Below are 21,889 nucleotides of genomic sequence, written 5' to 3' on the forward strand. Positions count from 1 at the left end.
GAAAAATTGTCACACAAGTCTCTACAAAAGGGAAAAAAATATAAATGATATTTATTTCAAAGGTTTTGAAATGTACAGCTCAGGGAACCTGAAACACTACAATAACAGCAGGATGGCTTGGGAATGCTATGCAGTGTTAGTCATCCTCATCTGACGGAGGCTGGTCAGCAGCTGCCTGGCGTTTCTGAATCTTAACCATGAGCTCTGAGAGAGATATAAGAAAAAGTAATGAATAAAAGCTGAATTGTACACACAATAAACTCAAGTTACATTTTCAAAGTACCTTTGGCAGGATTGAAGACTCCATTGGTCTGCTGGTTACAAACGTAGCAGCGCTTCGACTTCCGGTAGTGCTGGAGAGCACAGCCCTCACAAAAGTAGTGCCGGCACCTATAAAACAATTATACATGAACTGCAGTCAAATATGTATGAACCACATACAAATGTACTGTCCAACAAAGTGCTTTGTGCTATAGTACAGAGTGGGTTACAGCATTTACAATACAAATTTTGATGGAGAACTTTGGACTTACTTTGTTATAATGGGGTTTTTAAAAGAATCTCTACAGATGAAACACTTGAAGGGAAAATCTTCCTCGTCACTGCTCACTTCATAGTTCTCCTCATCTGTCAGGTGAACATTCATCATGATATACATCGTAGAACTAAAACCATGTTTTGAACGCACTGTATTGAAAGGTTACTCACCATTTGCACCATATCTTCCCTCTTCAAGCTCTCGCTCAATCTGCCAGCCGTGCTTGTAGTCTGATCGGTCATGAAGAAATTTACAGCTGTCTGAAGAAGACACAAACAATAATGTAAGTGCTCTTGCATTGTAGACTGGCTAGTAACATGCATCTCAAATGAGTCTCTAAATTGACTACGTTGCTCACTACAACAAAATGACAAATTTAAAGAAGTGGAATTCTTAATTACCTTAATCTTAAACCTTAACATATACTTCAAAATATTACATTTTAAACCAGTAGTTCAGATTGCTAACTCACCTCCAAACCCACAGAAACCAGTCTCTTTATAATCTTTACAAATGTCAGGTTGATAATCCCACCGCACTGTGGCTCTGAGGTGCTCAGGGGCTCTGATTGGTCCTTTCCTGTCATGTACACAGTGAGACATTTTGTTCGAAGTATAAAACGTTTTGCAAACATTGTGTATAAACAAAATGGGCACCGAAATGTGAAAAAATAACAACTTTTAACTTTTGCGTTGATATCGTTCAACACAATGGTCAACTATTGGTTTTTATTGTGATTTATAGACCTCTTTGGAGGATATAAACAATGCTATTCTTCCTTCATGTTTGTTTCTTTACACCACACAAAAATTTAAACAAAATTCAACCAACAAAATATTTATTATCAATTTAAACAACAAGTATCGTTAAGCGTTTACTATACATGCAAGATAAAAAATATACTAATAACAAATAAGTAAAAACTGAAGCCGGAAGTAATTCTGCAACAGTGTTTATCTTGCGGAGTGGTCTATAAAGAAAATAAATTGCAAGTTGTATCATCTACAAGTGTGTTTTCTCATAACAGTTTCTTTGAACCCAAATATACTGACTTACCTAACCATACCAGAGGATGCATTGCCCATAGTGGTGTCTTTAGGTTTAATGTATTTGTGATAGTTGTTGATGCCACGATAAATCTTATCATCATCTTTACCAGATAGTTCCTACACATAAAACAGAAATGTCACCATCTGATGTTGTGGCTGCCTATCAATGTCAGCCTTTATAATATTCATATATGTGGGATCAGCTGTCAAATTATTCGTCCTCGCCTCTTGAATCTTCTGGCTGCGTTCAAAGATGGCCTGAGCGTCTTTGTCTCTCTCTGTGTCCAACTCATAAACAGCAGTGGCCCCCATGTCATCTGGTCCTTCTGGTTTCTGAAACATACAATACACAAATTACAAGAAACAAACCTGGCAAATGTTTCAGCAAACCTCTCCTTTAAACGGGCATAGATCATAGCCATTTAAATCATAAGCACGACTCACCGCTGACCGAGTAGATTTGTAAGCCACAGTCACACTCTTTTCCTCTTTTTCTTCTTCGCTTTCACTTGATGTGACTTCTTCCCTCTCGACTTTCTTTGTCTATTGGGTGAGATGTGCAGTATAGAAACAACTGAGAATTTATTGGGATTTCCAGAATATCAGTCAAGTGAAACATATGCCATATTTCAGAAACACGCTGTATTTACTACCTAAAAACCGACACTGCAGTCAGGCCAGCCTCCACTTTGAAAAACACGGTCAAGCCAGCCCTCACGCGGTTTTGTTATAGGCGCTTATATCAGACACTACGGTAAAGATAGCGCGAGAGGACCTTCTTAGAATTGCGAGAACATTTCAAAATAAGAGTGCTCTTTTGTCTCCCACTGATTTGTTAGTTTAATGACATCCTACAATCAATGTTTTTTTAATGTAAATTTACTTTAACAATTAACAAATTATTCTTACTTTAATTTTAATTGGTAACATTTTTTCCTCACTATCTATTCTTTGAGAGAAAATTTTAAGTATAATTTTGAGGATATTAACACCCCTTCAAATACTACATCGAGGACATAATGTATTACATACAGTATCAAGAAAATCATTTTACCTATAAATACTAAGAAAACCTCTAGTTTCCACAGACTCATTCTACTTTAGGGTGACAGGACACCTCCTCTTATTGTCCCCTATACAATATCAAGTCAATAGAAAGCAGAGTTTTCCTTCTATAAGCACTCAAAATGTCTATTATATGCTGTTTGTTAAGTTTAGACAGATGTTTTTTATGACTTTAGACAGATGTTTAAAGAAAACCTCTAGTTTCCACAGACTCATTCTACTTTAGGGTGACAGGACACCTCCTCATATTGTCCCCTTAACAATATCAAGACAATAGAAAGCAGAGTTTTCCTACTATAAGCACTCAAAATGTCTATTATATGCTGTTTGTTAAGTTTAGACAGATGTTTTTTATGACTTTAGACAGATGTTTAAAGAAAACCTCTAGTTTCCACAGACTCATTCTACTTTAGGGTGACAGGACACCTCCTCATATTGTCCCCTATACAATATTAAGACAATAGAAAGCAGAGTTTTCCTACTATAAGCACTCAAAATGTCTATTATATCCTGTTTGTTAAGTTTAGACAGATGTTTTTTATGACTTTAGACAGATGTTTAAAGAAAACCTCTAGTTTCCACAGACTCATTCTACTTTAAGGTGACAGGACACCTCCTCATATTGTCCCCTATAAAATATCAAGACAATAGAAAGCAGAGTTTTTCTACTATATCCACTCAAAATGTCTATTATATGCTGTTTGTTAAGTTTAGACAGATGTTTTTTATGACTTTAGACAGATGTTTAAAGAAAACCTCTAGTTTCCACAGACTCATTCTACTTTAAGGTGACAGGACACCTCCTCATATTGTCCCCTATAAAATATCAAGACAATAGAAAGCAGAGTTTTTCTACTATATCCACTCAAAATGTCTATTATATGCTGTTTGTTAAGTTTAGAAAGATGTTTTTTATGACTTTAGACAGATGTTTAAAGAAGACCTCTAGTTTCCACAGACTCATTCTACTTTAGGGTGACAGGACACCTCCTCATATTGTCCCCTATACAATATCAAGACAATAGAAAGCAGAGTTTTTCTACTATATCCACTCAAAATGTCTATTATATCCTGTTTGTTAAGTTTAGACAGATGGTTTTTATGACTTTAGACAGATGTTTAAAGAAAACCTCTAGTTTCCACAGACTCATTCTACTTTAAGGTGACAGGACACCTCCTCATATTGTCCCCTATACAATATCAAGACAATAGAAAGCAGAGTTTTCCTACTATAAGCACTCAAAATGTCTATTATATCCTGTTTGTTAAGTTTAGACAGATGTTTTTTATGACTTTAGACAGATGTTTAAAGAAAACCTCTAGTTTCCACAGACTCATTCTACTTTAGGGTGACAGGACACCTCCTCATATTGTCCCCTATACAATATCAAGACAATAGAAAGCAGAGTTTTTCTACTATATCCACTCAAAATGTCTATTATATCCTGTTTGTTAAGTTTAGACAGATGTTTTTTATGACTTTAGACAGATGTTTAAAGAAAACCTCTAGTTTCCACAGACTCATTCTACTTTAAGGTGACAGGACACCTCCTCATATTGTCCCCTATACAATATCAAGACAATAGAAAGCAGAGTTTTCCTACTATAAGCACTCAAAATGTCTATTATATCCTGTTTGTTAAGTTTAGACAGATGTTTTTTATGACTTTAGACAGATGTTTAAAGAAAACCTCTAGTTTCCACAGACTCATTCTACTTTAGGGTGACAGGACACCTCCTCATATTGTCCCCTTAACAATATCAAGACAATAGAAAGCAGAGTTTTCCTACTATTAGCACTCAAAATGTCTATTATATGCTGTTTGTTAAGTTTAGACAGATGTTTTTTATGACTTTAGACAGATGTTTAAAGAAAACCTCTAGTTTCCACAGACTCATTCTACTTTAAGGTGACAGGACACCTCCTCATATTGTCCCCTATACAATATCAAGACAATAGAAAGCAGAGTTTTCCTACTATAAGCACTCAAAATGTCTATTATATGCTGTTTGTTAAGTTTAGACAGATGTTTTTTATGACTTTAGACAGATGTTTAAAGAAAACCTCTAGTTTCCACAGACTCATTCTACTTTAGGGTGACTTGACACCTCCTCATATTGTCCCCTATAAAATATCAAGACAATAGCAAGCAGAGTTTTTCTACTATATCCACTCAAAATTTCTATTATATGCTGCTGGTTAAGTTTAGACAGATGTTTTTTATGACTTTAGACAGATGTTTAAAGAAAACCTCTAGTTTCCACAGACTCATTCTACTTTAGGGTTACAGGACACCTCCTCATATTGTCCCCTTTACAATATCAAGACAATAGAAAGCAGGGTTTTCCTACTATATCCACTCAAAATGTCTATTATATGCTGGGTTTTTAGTTTAGACAGATGTTTTTTATGATTTTAGACAGATGTTTAAAGAAAACCTCTAGTTTCCACAGACTCATTCTACTTTAAGGTGACAGGACACCTCCTCATATTGTCCCCTATACAATATCAAGACAATAGAAAGCAGAGTTTTTCTACTATATCCACTCAAAATGTCTATTATATGCTGTTTGTTAAGTTTAGACAGATGTTTTTTTATGACTTTAGACAGATGTTTAAAGAAGACCTCTAGTTTCCACAGACTCATTCTACTTTAGGGTGACAGGACACCTCCTCATATTGTCCCCTATACAATATCAAGACAATAGAAAGCAGAGTTTTTCTACTATATCCACTCAAAATGTCTATTATATCCTGTTTGTTAAGTTTAGACAGATGGTTTTTATGACTTTAGACAGATGTTTAAAGAAAACCTCTAGTTTCCACAGACTCATTCTACTTTAAGGTGACAGGACACCTCCTCATATTGTCCCCTATACAATATCAAGACAATAGAAAGCAGAGTTTTCCTACTATAAGCACTCAAAATGTCTATTATATGCTGTTTGTTCAGTTTAGACAGATGTTTTTTATGACTTTAGACAGATGTTTAAAGAAAACCTCTAGTTTCCACAGACTCATTCTACTTTAGGGTGACAGGACACCTCCTCATATTGTCCCCTTAACAATATCAAGACAATAGAAAGCAGAGTTTTTCTACTATATCCACTCAAAATGTCTATTATATCCTGTTTGTTAAGTTTAGACAGATGGTTTTTATGACTTTAGACAGATGTTTAAAGAAAACCTCTAGTTTCCACAGACTCATTCTACTTTAGGGTGACAGGACACCTCCTCATATTGTCCCCTATACACTATCAAGACAATAGAAGGCAGACTTTTCCAACTATAACCACTCAAGGTGCATATTGCTTTTTCGACAAATTTTCATATATGTTAATCCAATAAAAAGTGTATAACGTCTCGGTTACGTCTGTAACCTCCGTTCCCTGATGGAGGTAACGACACGTTGTGAGAGACTGACTGGGGGTTTGATCTTGAGAACCTACCTTCTCCAAGATAATTAATTATAAAACGCCAATGGGCTTGGCGAATGGCACGCGCACGCCAGTGTCCGCCCCGTACATAAGGGTATAAAGGAAGATGGCGGCGGTCATTCACTCACCCTTTGTACTGAGGAACCTGAGAGGGCACTCCCGTTCACTGCAGTGATTCGGTGCAGCATTGTGGCATGAAGTCACAACGTCTCGTTCCCTCCATCAGGGAACGGAGGTTACAGACGTAACCGAGATGTTCCCCTTCAGTCGGTCTCTCGACGTTGTGAGAGACTGACTGGGGATCAATCTTAAATGCCACAGCGCTTGCACCGATATCACGACCTCTAGCGGAGCGACCCTGACTGGGCTAGCGAGTCACAAGAGTGCTACCGCGAGACGTAATCTTCCAGCCACATAGTATTGGTCATACTGAGAAGCCTCTACTGACGGCCTCACGGACAGTGGCGTACGCCTCTAGTAGCGAGGAGCTGTCCGGAGCCGAACAGTGGGGAAACACTGCTCTCCTCTTAGAAGAGTGTGTTACGGAGGCCACATCCTACCCGGAGGGGAGGTTACATGTGGAGACATTAACATGGTCTCCCCGGCGTAGAGAACAACACTAGTTGCACTAGTCTCACCTGGTGCGGGGAGAAGGCGCTTTCGCAGGCGTACGCCCAAACCAGGAGCCCAACCTAAACGTTGGCGGCGTTTAAGGGCATGTGCTGCAACTGGTTCCACGTGGAGATTGTAAAACCTTGTGAAGGTACTGGGCGTAGCACAACCCGCAGTTCTATAAATGTCTGCCAGAGAGGCGCCCTGTGCCAGTGCCCACGAGTGGAGTGGGCTCTCACTGCGAGCGGGCACGGCGATCCTGGGATTGGTACCCAGTGCGCCACCTCTGTTTGGAGACAGCCCCCCCGAGTGCTGTCTCCCAGAACAGACAAAGAGCTGCTCAGAGCTTCTGAGGCTCTGTGTGCGGTCCAGACAGAGGCGCAGCGCGTGTACTGGACACAACACATAAAAAGGTTGGGTCTTCCTCTCTGGAGGGGAGTGCCTGCAGGTTCACCACCTGGTCCCGGAAGAGAGTAGTGGGAAGCTTGGGCACGTCGTCGGGACAGGATCTCAGGACCACGTGAGAATTACCGATCCCGAGTTCAAGGCAACTTTGGGACACAGAGAATGCCTGTAGGTCCCCCACCCTCTTGATGGAGGTGAGCGCCACCAAGAGTGCATCTTTCATCCAACTGAGGAAGATTGGCAATTCTTAGGGGCTCACCAGGGCCGTACCAAGGCCCTGTAGGACCCATTAGGGTCCCAAGAGGGTACGGAGCGCGCCAAGGTGGATACACCCTTCTCGTGCTCCTGAGGAACCTGGTGACCCGGTAGTGCTGACGGAGATACTTACCTGTGGGTCAGCACTGATCCGATCAGGCAACTCTGCGGGTTCTCCTCCCGGGGAGAACATCAGGACAAATTGGCGCCACTTATAAGCGTATAACCGCCTAGAGGCGGGGCTCTAGCCTGTAAGACAGTCTCCCGGACCGCTAACGGGCAAGCCCTCGTCCCGTCCAGGGGCCAGGCATGGAGGTTCCAGAGGCCTGCGTTGGGGTGCCACAACGTGCCCTTCCCCTGCCACGGAAGGTCCTTCGTCAGGGGAACGGGCCAGGGGGGGCCGTCGTCAGATCTACCAGATCCGAGAGCCAGGTCTGGTTGGGCCAGTATGGCGCCACTTACCAGAACCTGATGCCCCTTTTCCCTGCCCTTGCACAGGACCTGTGCAGGGAGGCTCACTGGGGGGGAAGACGTACTTCCGCTTGTCCCGCGGCCAGCTGTGTGCTAGGGCATCCGTGCCGAGGGGACCCTCGGTCTGGGAACACCATAGCGGGTAATGGGTGGAGTCCGGGGAGGCAACAGGTCCACCTGTGCCTGCCGAACCGCTACCCACATGAGCCGGGCTGCACGGGGATGGAGTCGCCACTCTCCGCGGGGAGTACTCTGTCGAGAGAGCGCATCGGCTGTCTAGTTCAGGTTGCCCGGAAGAAACGTGGCACGCAGGGATTTCACCTGCTGACTCCAAAGGAGGAGGCGTGGGGCGAGTTGTGATAACTGCGGTGAGCGTATGCCGCCTTGCGATTGATGTACGCCACGGCAGCCGTGCTGTCCAACCGGACTAGCACGTGTTTGTCCTGCACGAGGGGCTGGAGCCTCCTCAGTGCCAGAAGGACTGCCAACAACTCTAGGCAGTTGATATGCCAACGCAGTCGGGGACCTGTCCACCGACCCGATACTGCGTGCCCACTTGCACACCGCACCCCACCCTTGCAGGGAGGCGTCTGTCGTTACCACGACACGCCTCGAAACCTGTCCAGCGGAAACCCCCGCTCGGAGAAAAGGTCAAGTCTGACCAGGGTAAGAGAGTGCGAAGGCACTGAGGCGTTACCGTAATCCGCCTGGTGCCGGCGTGCCACGCCGTCCAGGGAACGCGACTCTGTAGCCAGTGCTGAAGCGGCCGCATGTGCATCAACCCGAGAGGGATTACCCCCGTCGTGGACGGCATGTGCCCCAGGAGCCTCTGAAAATTCTTCAGCTGCGTCGAGGGATTCTGACTGATCAACCTCAGACAGCGCAGCACTGACTGTGCACGCTCGTTGGTGAGACGTGCTGACATACGGACAGAGTCTAGTTCCATACCGAGGTAAGAGGTGCTCTGCGCGGGGGAGAACTTGCTCTTCTCCTGGTTGATCCGGAGGCCTAGACGGTCTAGGCGCCGAAGCACAAGGTCCCTGTGCGTGCACAACACATCTCGCGAGTGTGCCAAGATAAGCCAGTCGTCGAGATAGTTTAGCACTCGCACGCCTTGCTCCCTGACAGGAGCTAAGGCAGCCTCCACTTGTTTGAAAAAACATGTGGAGACAGGGCCAGACCGAATGGCAGGACCCTGTACTGATACGCCCTTCCCTCGAACGCGAACCGTAGGAACGGCCGGATATCGGGGGAGAATAGAGACGTGAAAGTACCCGTCCTTCAGGTCGATCGCCATGAACCAATCCTGGTGACGTACCGAGCCCAGGATGCGCCTCTGCGTCAGCACTCTGAACGGCAGCTTGTGCAGGTGCTTGTTCAGGTGCCGCAGATCCAAAATGGGCCGCAGCCCCCGCCCTTTTTGGGCACGATGAAGTACTGGCTGTAAAACCCGGACGACATCTCGGTTATAGGGACGGGTTCTCTCCTCGCCCCGAGGTGTATAGAATGCCCCGAAACTTGGGGGGGTGCCTGGCGAATTGGATCGAGTAACCGAGACGGACTGTCCTCTCTATCCAGTGTGACGGGCTGGTGCGCTACCAAGCGCCCAAGAACCGCGACAACGGGACCAGAGGGACAATCTGCCTCACCGTGCCGGGGGAGGCTGGTTCGGTGGCTGACAGTACGGTCACCTCGCACAGGGGGGACCCCCCGGGAGGTTGACGGCTCTGTATGTTTACCTGCTTCAGGCGGCCTGACGCAATGTCCGGGGGAGATTGCGGTCGGCGGCCCGATCCATCCAATACACCGTCTGGACGAGAGTGTTGTGGAGGAAAACCCAGGGGAGATTTGTCTCTTTGTGAGTATGTGGGCGCCGGACCCTGAAAAGGGCCCAGACTCGATGGAACGCGGCAGGCAGCGTCCTTCTCCGATCCGGCGTTGGAAAGGCCGGGATTCGGGCCCAGTAAAATCTCCCCCTGGTTCGTCCCGTCAGGGCCGCTTTAAAGAACCTCTTGGCGGGCTGCTGACGGGGAACAGATGCCCTCTTCCGCGGGGGTCTACGTCTCTGGTGGGTCGTCCTCTTGGAGGTTCCTCAACTGGAGGGCCGCCGCGGGAGGGCAGGGCTGCTGGGAACCAGGCTGTGCCCGAGACCATGCCGACCTGTTGGCGGGCACGTTGCTGCGTGGCAGGATCTGTTCGATCGCCTCAGTCTGCCAGACCGCGGAGAACTGCCGTCCTCCACGGTATCACCAAGCAGCCCTGCTTGCGAGATGGGCGCATCCAGAACGGGCGTTCTGGGCGCCGCTCACCTGCGCAAGACTAAGCCACAGATGCCTCTCTTGGACCACCATTGTGGACATCGACCGACCCAGTGCACGTGCCGTGGCCTTCGTCGCTCGCAGCGCGAGGTCTGTGGCAGTACGTAGCTCACTCATACGAGTTGGGTCGAACTTCCCGCCGTCCAAATCCTTCAGGACTTTCGCCTGAAAAACCCGGAGGACCGCCATGGCGTGGAGAGCGGAGGCGGTTCGTCCAGCAGCACTGCAAGCCTTCGACGAGTGTCGAAGAGCTTACATGCTCTGGACGGGAGTCTAGGTCGAGCCCCCCAAGTGGCAGCTGTCTGCGGGCACAAGTAACCCGCGACTGCACGCTCCACGCGGGGAACGTCAACATGGACTCTAGCCGCCCCACCAACCAGGGAAGTCACAGCCACAGAGCCCTCCGGCCTGAAACACGCCGAAAGGGGCGCATTCCAGGACTTGGCGAGCTCGTCATGCACCTCCGGGAAGAATGGTAACGGAGCGGGGCGTGGCTTTTGACCACGCCCCCGAAACCGTGCATCTAGCCGCGAGCGTTCCGGGGAGGATGTTGTTACACCCTGCAACCCGATGCACGCGGCTGCCCGGGAAAGCATGGCCGATATCTCAGCATCAGTCTCCTCCGGAGCTCGACTGCCTGACGACAGGAGATCAGAGGAGTCTTCCGCATCCGATGCCAGCAGGCAGCTGTCCGACGCAGCGACAGAGATAGCGTCATCATCCGTGTGCGAAGTCTTACCACTATGAGACGGCCGTCTGCCGCTCGTAGGGGACGAACCAGGTGAGCGTCAAGGGGTATAGATGGTCCGCAAGCGTGAAGCTGACGGAGCAACATCTATCGGCGTCCCTAAATCACCCCCGCCGCTCGCCAAAGCGGTCAACCTCGCCGAAACGGCAGCTGAACACGCCTGGGAAACAGACGGGGTGGTGGCAGCGCTCGAAAGAACGTAGCCAACCGTGACCGCAACACCCTGATTGCTATGTCCGCACACACGGGACATTGCATCAGTGAAACCTGCCTCAGCATGCTTCAGCCCCAAGCAAGTGACACAGGAATCATGGCCGTCAGACTCCGGGATGAGTCTGTCGCACCCAAGGATACAGCTACGAGACATGCTCGTAGCCGGAGGGACTTACCTCTTAAGGTCTGTAGCCTTCTGCCGAAACGCCCAGGGGAAGTCCACCGAAAGGAGAAGTCCGCTGCTCCGCGTCATAAATCCAGCAGGTTAAAAGTTTTCTCGAAGTCGAGTATCGCGTGTAGAATCAGCAAACACACAGGTTCCGAAGAACAAAGGATGAATGAATGACCGCCGCCATCTTCCTTTATACCCGTATGCATGGGGCGGAGACTGGCGAGCGCGTGCCATTTGAGGAGGTGTCCTGTCACCTTAAAGTAGAATGAGTCTGTGGAAACTAGAGGTTTTCTTTAAACATCTGTCTAAAGTCATAAAAAAACATCTGTCTAATCTAAAAACCCAGCATATAATAGACATTTTGAGTGCTAATAGTAGGAAAACTCTGCTTTCTATTGTCTTGATATTGTAAAGGGGACAATATGAGGAGGTGTCCTGTCACCCTAAAGTAGAATGAGTCTGTGGAAACTAGAGGTTTTCTTTAAACATCTGTCTAAAGTCATAAAAAAACATCTGTCTAATCTAAAAACCCAGCATATAATAGACATTTTGAGTGCTAATAGTAGGAAAACTCTGCTTTCTATTGTCTTGATATTGTAAAGGGGACAATATGAGGAGGTGTCCTGTCACCCTAAAGTAGAATGAGTCTGTGGAAACTAGAGGTTTTCTTTAAACATCTGTCTAAAGTCATAAAAAAACATCTTTCTAATCTAAAAACCCAGCATAGAATAGACATTTTGAGTGCTTATAGTAGGAAAACTCTGCTTTCTATTGTCTTGATATTGTAAAGGGGACAATATGAGGAGGTGTCCTGTCACCCTAAAGTAGAATGAGTCTGTGGAAACTAGAGGTTTTCTTTAAACATCTGTCTAAAGTCATAAAAAACATCTGTCTAAACTTAACCAGCAGCATATAATAGACATTTTGAGTGCTAATAGTAGGAAAACTCTGCTTTCTATTGTCTTGATATTGTTAAGAAGACAATATGAGGAGGTGTCCTGTCACCCTAAAGTAGAATGAGTCTGTGGAAACTAGAGGTTTTCTTTAAACATCTGTCTAAAGTCATAAAAAACATCTGTCTAAACTTAACAAACAGGATATAATAGACATTTTGAGTGGATATAGTAGAAAAACTCTGCTTTCTATTGTCTTGATATTGTATAGGGGACAATATGAGGAGGTGTCCTGTCACCCTAAAGTAGAATGAGTCTGTGGAAACTAGAGGTTTTCTTTAAACATCTGTCTAAAGTCATAAAAAACATCTGTCTAAACTTAACCAGCAGCATATAATAGACATTTTGAGTGCTAATAGTAGGAAAACTCTGCTTTCTATTGTCTTGATATTGTTAAGGGGACAATATGAGGAGGTGTCCTGTCACCCTAAAGTAGAATGAGTCTGTGGAAACTAGAGGTTTTCTTTAAACATCTGTCTAAATTCATAAAAAACATCTTTCTAAACTTAACAAACAGGATATAATAGACATTTTGAGTGCTTATAGTAGGAAAACTCTGCTTTCTATTGTCTTGATATTGTATAGGGGACAATATGAGGAGGTGTCCTGTCACCTTAAAGTAGAATGAGTCTGTGGAAACTAGAGGTTTTCTTTAAACATCTGTCTAAAGTCATAAAAAACATCTGTCTAAACTTAACAAACAGGATATAATAGACATTTTGAGTGCTTATAGTAGGAAAACTCTGCTTTCTATTGTCTTGATATTGTATAGGGGACAATATGAGGAGGTGTCCTGTCACCCTAAAGTAGAATGAGTCTGTGGAAACTAGAGGTTTTCTTTAAACATCTGTCTAAAGTCATAAAAAACATCTGTCTAAACTTAACAAACAGGATATAATAGACATTTTGAGTGCTTATAGTAGGAAAACTCTGCTTTCTATTGTCTTGATATTGTATAGGGGACAATATGAGGAGGTGTCCTGTCACCTTAAAGTAGAATGAGTCTGTGGAAACTAGAGGTTTTCTTTAAACATCTATCTAAAGTCATAAAAAACATCTGTCTAAACTAAACAAACAGGATATAATAGACATTTTGAGTGGATATAGTAGAAAAACTCTGCTTTCTATTGTCTTGATATTGTAAAGGGGACAATATGAGGAGGTGTCCTGTCACCCTAAAGTAGAATGAGTCTGTGGAAACTAGAGGTTTTCTTTAAACATCTGTCTAAAGTCATAAAAAACATCTGTCTAAACTAAACAAACAGGATATAATAGACATTTTGAGTGGATATAGTAGGAAAACTCTGCTTTCTATTGTCTTGATATTGTAAAGGGGACAATATGAGGAGGTGTCCTGTCACCCTAAAGTAGAATGAGTCTGTGGAAACTAGAGGTTTTCTTTAAACATCTGTCTAAAGTCATAAAAACCATCTGTCTAAACTTAACAAACAGGATATAATAGACATTTTGAGTGGATATAGTAGAAAAACTCTGCTTTCTATTGTCTTGATATTGTATAGGGGACAATATGAGGAGGTGTCCTGTCACCTTAAAGTAGAATGAGTCTGTGGAAACTAGAGGTTTTCTTTAAACATCTGTCTAAAGTCATAAAAAACATCTGTCTAAACTAAACAAACAGGATATAATAGACATTTTGAGTGGATATAGTAGGAAAACTCTGCTTTCTATTGTCTTGATATTGTAAAGGGGACAATATGAGGAGGTGTCCTGTCACCCTAAAGTAGAATGAGTCTGTGGAAACTAGAGGTTTTCTTTAAACATCTGTCTAAAGTCATAAAAACCATCTGTCTAAACTTAACAAACAGGATATAATAGACATTTTGAGTGGATATAGTAGAAAAACTCTGCTTTCTATTGTCTTGATATTGTATAGGGGACAATATGAGGAGGTGTCCTGTCACCCTAAAGTAGAATGAGTCTGTGGAAACTAGAGGTTTTCTTTAAACATCTGTCTAAAGTGATAAAAAACATCTGTCTAAACTTAACAAACAGCATATAATAGACATTTTGAGTGCTTATAGTAGGAAAACTCTGCTTTCTATTGTCTTGATTTTGTATAGGGGACAATATGAGGAGGTGTCCTGTCACCTTAAAGTAGAATGAGTCTGTGGAAACTAGAGGTTTTCTTTAAACATCTGTCTAAAGTCATAAAAAACATCTGTCTAAACTTAACAAACAGGATATAATAGACATTTTGAGTGCTTATAGTAGGAAAACTCTGCTTTCTATTGTCTTGATATTGTATAGGGGACAATATGAGGAGGTGTCCTGTCACCTTAAAGTAGAATGAGTCTGTGGAAACTAGAGGTTTTCTTTAAACATCTGTCTAAAGTCATAAAAACCATCTGTCTAAACTTAACAAACAGGATATAATAGACATTTTGAGTGGATATAGTAGAAAAACTCTGCTTTCTATTGTCTTGATATTGTATAGGGGACAATATGAGGAGGTGTCCTGTCACCCTAAAGTAGAATGAGTCTGTGGAAACTAGAGGTCTTCTTTAAACATCTGTCTAAAGTCATAAAAAACATCTTTCTAAACTTAACAAACAGCATATAATAGACATTTTGAGTGGATATAGTAGAAAAACTCTGCTTTCTATTGTCTTGATATTTTATAGGGGACAATATGAGGAGGTGTCCTGTCACCTTAAAGTAGAATGAGTCTGTGGAAACTAGAGGTTTTCTTTAAACATCTGTCTAAAGTCATAAAAAACATCTGTCTAAACTTAACAAACAGCATATAATAGACATTTTGAGTGGATATAGTAGAAAAACTCTGCTTTCTATTGTCTTGATATTGTATAGGGGACAATATGAGGAGGTGTCCTGTCACCTTAAAGTAGAATGAGTCTGTGGAAACTAGAGGTTTTCTTTAAACATCTGTCTAAAGTCATAAAAAACATCTGTCTAAACTGAACAAACAGCATATAATAGACATTTTGAGTGGATATAGTAGAAAAACTCTGCTTTCTATTGTCTTGATATTGTATAGGGGACAATATGAGGAGGTGTCCTGTCACCCTAAAGTAGAATGAGTCTGTGGAAACTAGAGGTTTTCTTTAAACATCTGTCTAAAGTCATAAAAAACATCTGTCTAAACTTAACAAACAGGATATAATAGACATTTTGAGTGCTTATAGTAGGAAAACTCTGCTTTCTATTGTCTTAATATTGTATAGGGGACAATATGAGGAGGTGTCCTGTCACCCTAAAGTAGAATGAGTCTGTGGAAACTAGAGGTTTTCTTTAAACATCTGTCTAAAGTCATAAAAAACATCTGTCTAAACTTAACAAACAGCATATAATAGACATTTTGAGTGCTTATAGTAGGAAAACTCTGCTTTCTATTGTCTTGATATTGTATAGGGGACAATATGAGGAGGTGTCCTGTCACCTTAAAGTAGAATGAGTCTGTGGAAACTAGAGGTTTTCTTTAAACATCTGTCTAAAGTCATAAAAAACATCTGTCTAAACTTAACAAACAGGATATAATAGACATTTTGAGTGCTTATAGTAGAAAAACTCTGCTTTCTATTGTCTTGATATTGTATAGGGGACAATATGAGGAGGTGTCCTGTCACCCTAAAGTAGAATGAGTCTGTGGAAACTAGAGGTTTTCTTTAAACATCTGTCTAAAGTCATAAAAAACATCTGTCTAAACTTAACAAACAGGATATAATAGACATTTTGAGTGCTTATAGTAGGAAAACTCTGCTTTCTATTGTCTTGATATTGTTAAGGGGACAATATGAGGAGGTGTCCTGTCACCCTAAAGTAGAATGAGTCTGTGGAAACTAGAGGTTTTCTTTAAACATCTGTCTAAAGTCATAAAAAACATCTGTCTAAACTTAACAAACAGGATATAATAGACATTTTGAGTGCTTATAGTAGAAAAACTCTGCTTTCTATTGTCTTGATATTGTATAGGGGACAATATGAGGAGGTGTCCTGTCACCTTAAAGTAGAATGAGTCTGTGGAAACTAGAGGTTTTCTTTAAACATCTGTCTAAAGTCATAAAAAACATCTGTCTAAACTTAACAAACAGCATATAATAGACATTTTGAGTGCTTATAGTAGAAAAACTCTGCTTTCTATTGTCTTGATATTGTATAGGGGACAATATGAGGAGGTGTCCTGTCACCCTAAAGTAGAATGAGTCTGTGGAAACTAGAGGTTTTCTTTAAACATCTGTCTAAAGTCATAAAAAACATCTTTCTAAACTGAACAAACAGCATATAATAGACATTTTGAGTGGATATAGTAGAAAAACTCTGCTTTCTATTGTCTTGATATTGTATAGGGGACAATATGAGGAGGTGTCCTGTCACCCTAAAGTAGAATGAGTCTGTGGAAACTAGAGGTTTTCTTTAAACATCTGTCTAAAGTCATAAAAAACATCTTTCTAAACTGAACAAACAGCATATAATAGACATTTTGAGTGGATATAGTAGAAAAACTCTGCTTTCTATTGTCTTGATATTGTATAGGGGACAATATGAGGAGGTGTCCTGTCACCCTAAAGTAGAATGAGTCTGTGGAAACTAGAGGTTTTCTTTAAACATCTGTCTAAAGTCATAAAAAACATCTTTCTAAACTGAACAAACAGCATATAATAGACATTTTGAGTGGATATAGTAGAAAAACTCTGCTTTCTATTGTCTTGATATTGTATAGGGGACAATATGAGGAGGTGTCCTGTCACCCTAAAGTAGAATGAGTCTGTGGAAACTAGAGGTTTTCTTTAAACATCTGTCTAAAGTCATAAAAAACATCTTTCTAAACTGAACAAACAGCATATAATAGACATTTTGAGTGCTTATAGTAGAAAAACTCTGCTTTCTATTGTCTTGATATTGTATAGGGGACAATATGAGGAGGTGTCCTGTCACCCTAAAGTAGAATGAGTCTGTGGAAACTAGAGGTTTTCTTTAAACATCTGTCTAAAGTCATAAAAAACATCTGTCTAAACTTAACAAACAGGATATAATAGACATTTTGAGTGCTTATAGTAGGAAAACTCTGCTTTCTATTGTCTTGATATTGTATAGGGGACAATATGAGGAGGTGTCCTGTCACCCTAAAGTAGAATGAGTCTGTGGAAACTAGAGGTTTTCTTTAAACATCTGTCTAAAGTCATAAAAAACATCTTTCTAAACTGAACAAACAGCATATAATAGACATTTTGAGTGGATATAGTAGAAAAACTCTGCTTTCTATTGTCTTGATATTGTATAGGGGACAATATGAGGAGGTGTCCTGTCACCCTAAAGTAGAATGAGTCTGTGGAAACTAGAGGTTTTCTTTAAACATCTGTCTAAAGTCATAAAAAACATCTGTCTAAACTTAACAAACAGCATATAATAGACATTTTGAGTGCTTATAGTAGGAAAACTCTGCTTTCTATTGTCTTGATATTGTATAGGGGACAATATGAGGAGGTGTCCTGTCACCCTAAAGTAGAATGAGTCTGTGGAAACTAGAGGTTTTCTTTAAACATCTGTCTAAAGTCATAAAAAACATCTGTCTAAACTTAACAAACAGCATATAATAGACATTTTGAGTGCTTATAGTAGGAAAACTCTGCTTTCTATTGTCTTAATATTGTATAGGGGACAATATGAGGAGGTGTCCTGTCACCCTAAAGTAGAATGAGTCTGTGGAAACTAGAGGTTTTCTTTAAACATCTGTCTAAAGTCATAAAAAACATCTGTCTAAAGTCATAAAAAACATCTGTCTAAACTTAACAAACAGCATATAATAGACATTTTGAGTGGATATAGTAGAAAAACTCTGCTTTCTATTGTCTTAATATTGTATAGGGGACAATATGAGGAGGTGTCCTGTCACCCTAAAGTAGAATGAGTCTGTGGAAACTAGAGGTTTTCTTTAAACATCTGTCTAAAGTCATAAAAAACATCTGTCTAAACTTAACAAACAGGATATAATAGACATTTTGAGTGCTTATAGTAGAAAAACTCTGCTTTCTATTGTCTTGATATTGTTAAGGGGACAATATGAGGAGGTGTCCTGTCACCCTAAAGTAGAATGAGTCTGTGGAAACTAGAGGTTTTCTTTAAACATCTGTCTAAAGTCATAAAAAACATCTGTCTAAACTTAACAAACAGGATATAATAGACATTTTGAGTGCTTATAGTAGAAAAACTCTGCTTTCTATTGTCTTGATATTGTATAGGGGACAATATGAGGAGGTGTCCTGTCACCTTAAAGTAGAATGAGTCTGTGGAAACTAGAGGTTTTCTTTAAACATCTGTCTAAAGTCATAAAAAACATCTGTCTAAACTTAACAAACAGCATATAATAGACATTTTGAGTGCTTATAGTAGAAAAACTCTGCTTTCTATTGTCTTGATATTGTATAGGGGACAATATGAGGAGGTGTCCTGTCACCCTAAAGTAGAATGAGTCTGTGGAAACTAGAGGTTTTCTTTAAACATCTGTCTAAAGTCATAAAAAACATCTTTCTAAACTGAACAAACAGCATATAATAGACATTTTGAGTGGATATAGTAGAAAAACTCTGCTTTCTATTGTCTTGATATTGTATAGGGGACAATATGAGGAGGTGTCCTGTCACCCTAAAGTAGAATGAGTCTGTGGAAACTAGAGGTTTTCTTTAAACATCTGTCTAAAGTCATAAAAAACATCTTTCTAAACTGAACAAACAGCATATAATAGACATTTTGAGTGGATATAGTAGAAAAACTCTGCTTTCTATTGTCTTGATATTGTATAGGGGACAATATGAGGAGGTGTCCTGTCACCCTAAAGTAGAATGAGTCTGTGGAAACTAGAGGTTTTCTTTAAACATCTGTCTAAAGTCATAAAAAACATCTGTCTAAACTTAACAAACAGGATATAATAGACATTTTGAGTGCTTATAGTAGGAAAACTCTGCTTTCTATTGTCTTGATATTGTATAGGGGACAATATGAGGAGGTGTCCTGTCACCCTAAAGTAGAATGAGTCTGTGGAAACTAGAGGTTTTCTTTAAACATCTGTCTAAAGTCATAAAAAACATCTTTCTAAACTGAACAAACAGCATATAATAGACATTTTGAGTGGATATAGTAGAAAAACTCTGCTTTCTATTGTCTTGATATTGTATAGGGGACAATATGAGGAGGTGTCCTGTCACCCTAAAGTAGAATGAGTCTGTGGAAACTAGAGGTTTTCTTTAAACATCTGTCTAAAGTCATAAAAAACATCTGTCTAAACTTAACAAACAGCATATAATAGACATTTTGAGTGCTTATAGTAGGAAAACTCTGCTTTCTATTGTCTTGATATTGTATAGGGGACAATATGAGGAGGTGTCCTGTCACCCTAAAGTAGAATGAGTCTGTGGAAACTAGAGGTTTTCTTTAAACATCTGTCTAAAGTCATAAAAAACATCTGTCTAAACTTAACAAACAGCATATAATAGACATTTTGAGTGCTTATAGTAGGAAAACTCTGCTTTCTATTGTCTTAATATTGTATAGGGGACAATATGAGGAGGTGTCCTGTCACCCTAAAGTAGAATGAGTCTGTGGAAACTAGAGGTTTTCTTTAAACATCTGTCTAAAGTCATAAAAAACATCTGTCTAAAGTCATAAAAAACATCTGTCTAAACTTAACAAACAGCATATAATAGACATTTTGAGTGGATATAGTAGAAAAACTCTGCTTTCTATTGTCTTAATATTGTATAGGGGACAATATGAGGAGGTGTCCTGTCACCCTAAAGTAGAATGAGTCTGTGGAAACTAGAGGTTTTCTTTAAACATCTGTCTAAAGTCATAAAAAACATCTTTCTAAACTTAACAAACAGCATATAATAGACATTTTGAGTGGATATAGTAGAAAAACTCTGCTTTCTATTGTCTTGATATTTTATAGGGGACAATATGAGGAGGTGTCCTGTCACCTTAAAGTAGAATGAGTCTGTGGAAACTAGAGGTTTTCTTTAAACATCTGTCTAAAGTCATAAAAAACATCTGTCTAAACTTAACAAACAGGATATAATAGACATTTTGAGTGCTTATAGTAGGAAAACTCTGCTTTCTATTGTCTTAATATTGTATAGGGGACAATATGAGGAGGTGTCCTGTCACCCTAAAGTAGAATGAGTCTGTGGAAACTAGAGGTTTTCTTTAAACATCTGTCTAAAGTCATAAAAAACATCTGTCTAAACTTAACAAACAGCATATAATAGACATTTTGAGTGCTTATAGTAGGAAAACTCTGCTTTCTATTGTCTTGATATTGTTAAGGGGACAATATGAGGAGGTGTCCTGTCACCCTAAAGTAGAATGAGTCTGTGGAAACTAGAGGTTTTCTTTAAACATCTGTCTAAAGTCATAAAAAACATCTGTCTAAACTTAACAAACAGCATATAATAGACATTTTGAGTGCTTATAGTAGGAAAACTCTGCTTTCTATTGTCTTGATATTGTATAGGGGACAATATGAGGAGGTGTCCTGTCACCCTAAAGTAGAATGAGTCTGTGGAAACTAGAGGTTTTCTTAGTATTTATAGGTAAAATGATTTTCTTGATACTGTATGTAATACATTATGTCCTCGATGTGGTATTTGAAGGGGTCTTAATATCCTCAAAATTATACTTAAAATTTTCTCTCAAAGAATAGATAGTGAGGAAAAAATGTTACCAATTAAAATTAAAGTAAGAATAATTTGTTAATTGTTAAAGTAAAAAAATGAAAGTCACAGCAAGAATTAAATGGTTCTTGTCTTAAAACATTGATTGTAGGATGTCATTAAACTAACAAATCAGTGGGAGACAAAAGAGCACTCTTATTTTGAAATGTTCTCGCAATTCTAAGAAGGTCCTCTCGCGCTATCTTTACCGTAGTGTCTGATATAAGCGCCCATAACAAAACCGCGTGAGGGCTGGCTTGACCGTGTTTTTCAAAGTGGAGGCTGGCCTGACTGCAGTAAACCGACTCACTTTTTGAATCATCGGATTCGCAAGAGAAGCTTTCTTCTTTCTGACCACAGAACTGCCGCCTTCGTCGCTGCTTCTGTCTGATAAAGACAATGATCACGATGTCATGGTTTATGCAGTGTCTCTAACGTTACAGTTGTGATGCAGATCACAACCAAACTAACCAGTCTACATGTGTTACAGATCATGAAAAACAATTGCGTCATACCTTTATCGCTGTCACTAGCATTTCTTTTGCGTGCCGAAAATTTCTTGTTTGATTTCTTAAAAAGAAACTTGCAGGCTGTTTTAGGCTCTTCAGACTCAGCCATCTTTGACTGCATAACCAAGAAACACCCCGTTGAGTAAATAAGAGTGAAACTTTAATCATAGTGCCCCCTGTTGTTTGGGGGGAATTAGTTAAAGGTTTGGTCAATGGGTCAGAGAAGCTACATATTTTTACAACGTACAGTCGGAGTCTTAGGGAAAGATATTTATTTAGGAAATCTTTCTTAAATCGTTGCCCACGTACATTACGATTTTTTAATTGACAAGGGTATACTAGTGTTTACATTTATTCATCTTTAGTATTTAATAGAAGGTTTTAACAGGAAAAGAGACATGACCTAAAACAAACATCAAATAAAGGACTCGTGACTTTATGACTGGGATAGCCTACTTT

General features: G+C 40.8%; 1 protein-coding gene across 1 annotated transcript; it reads right to left on the reverse strand.

Moving 5' to 3' along the window:
- Positions 1 to 26: 26 nt before the first annotated feature.
- Positions 27 to 21,601, reverse strand: rnf113a (ring finger protein 113A). The gene is made up of 10 exons (XM_079457312.1): positions 21,437 to 21,601; positions 21,232 to 21,308; positions 2,032 to 2,130; positions 1,813 to 1,920; positions 1,595 to 1,704; positions 1,011 to 1,117; positions 709 to 798; positions 534 to 627; positions 284 to 390; positions 27 to 204 (listed from the first exon to the last, which is right to left on the reverse strand). Exons 1-10 carry the CDS (start codon positions 21,549 to 21,551, stop codon positions 137 to 139), a joined length of 975 nt encoding a protein of 324 aa, XP_079313438.1. The 5' UTR covers positions 21,552 to 21,601; the 3' UTR covers positions 27 to 136.
- Positions 21,602 to 21,889: the final 288 nt, after the last annotated feature.

The sequence above is a fragment of the Barbatula barbatula genome (genome assembly GCF_947034865.1).
Source record: "Barbatula barbatula genome assembly, chromosome: 5".
Taxonomy (NCBI): Eukaryota; Metazoa; Chordata; class Actinopteri; order Cypriniformes; family Nemacheilidae; genus Barbatula; species Barbatula barbatula.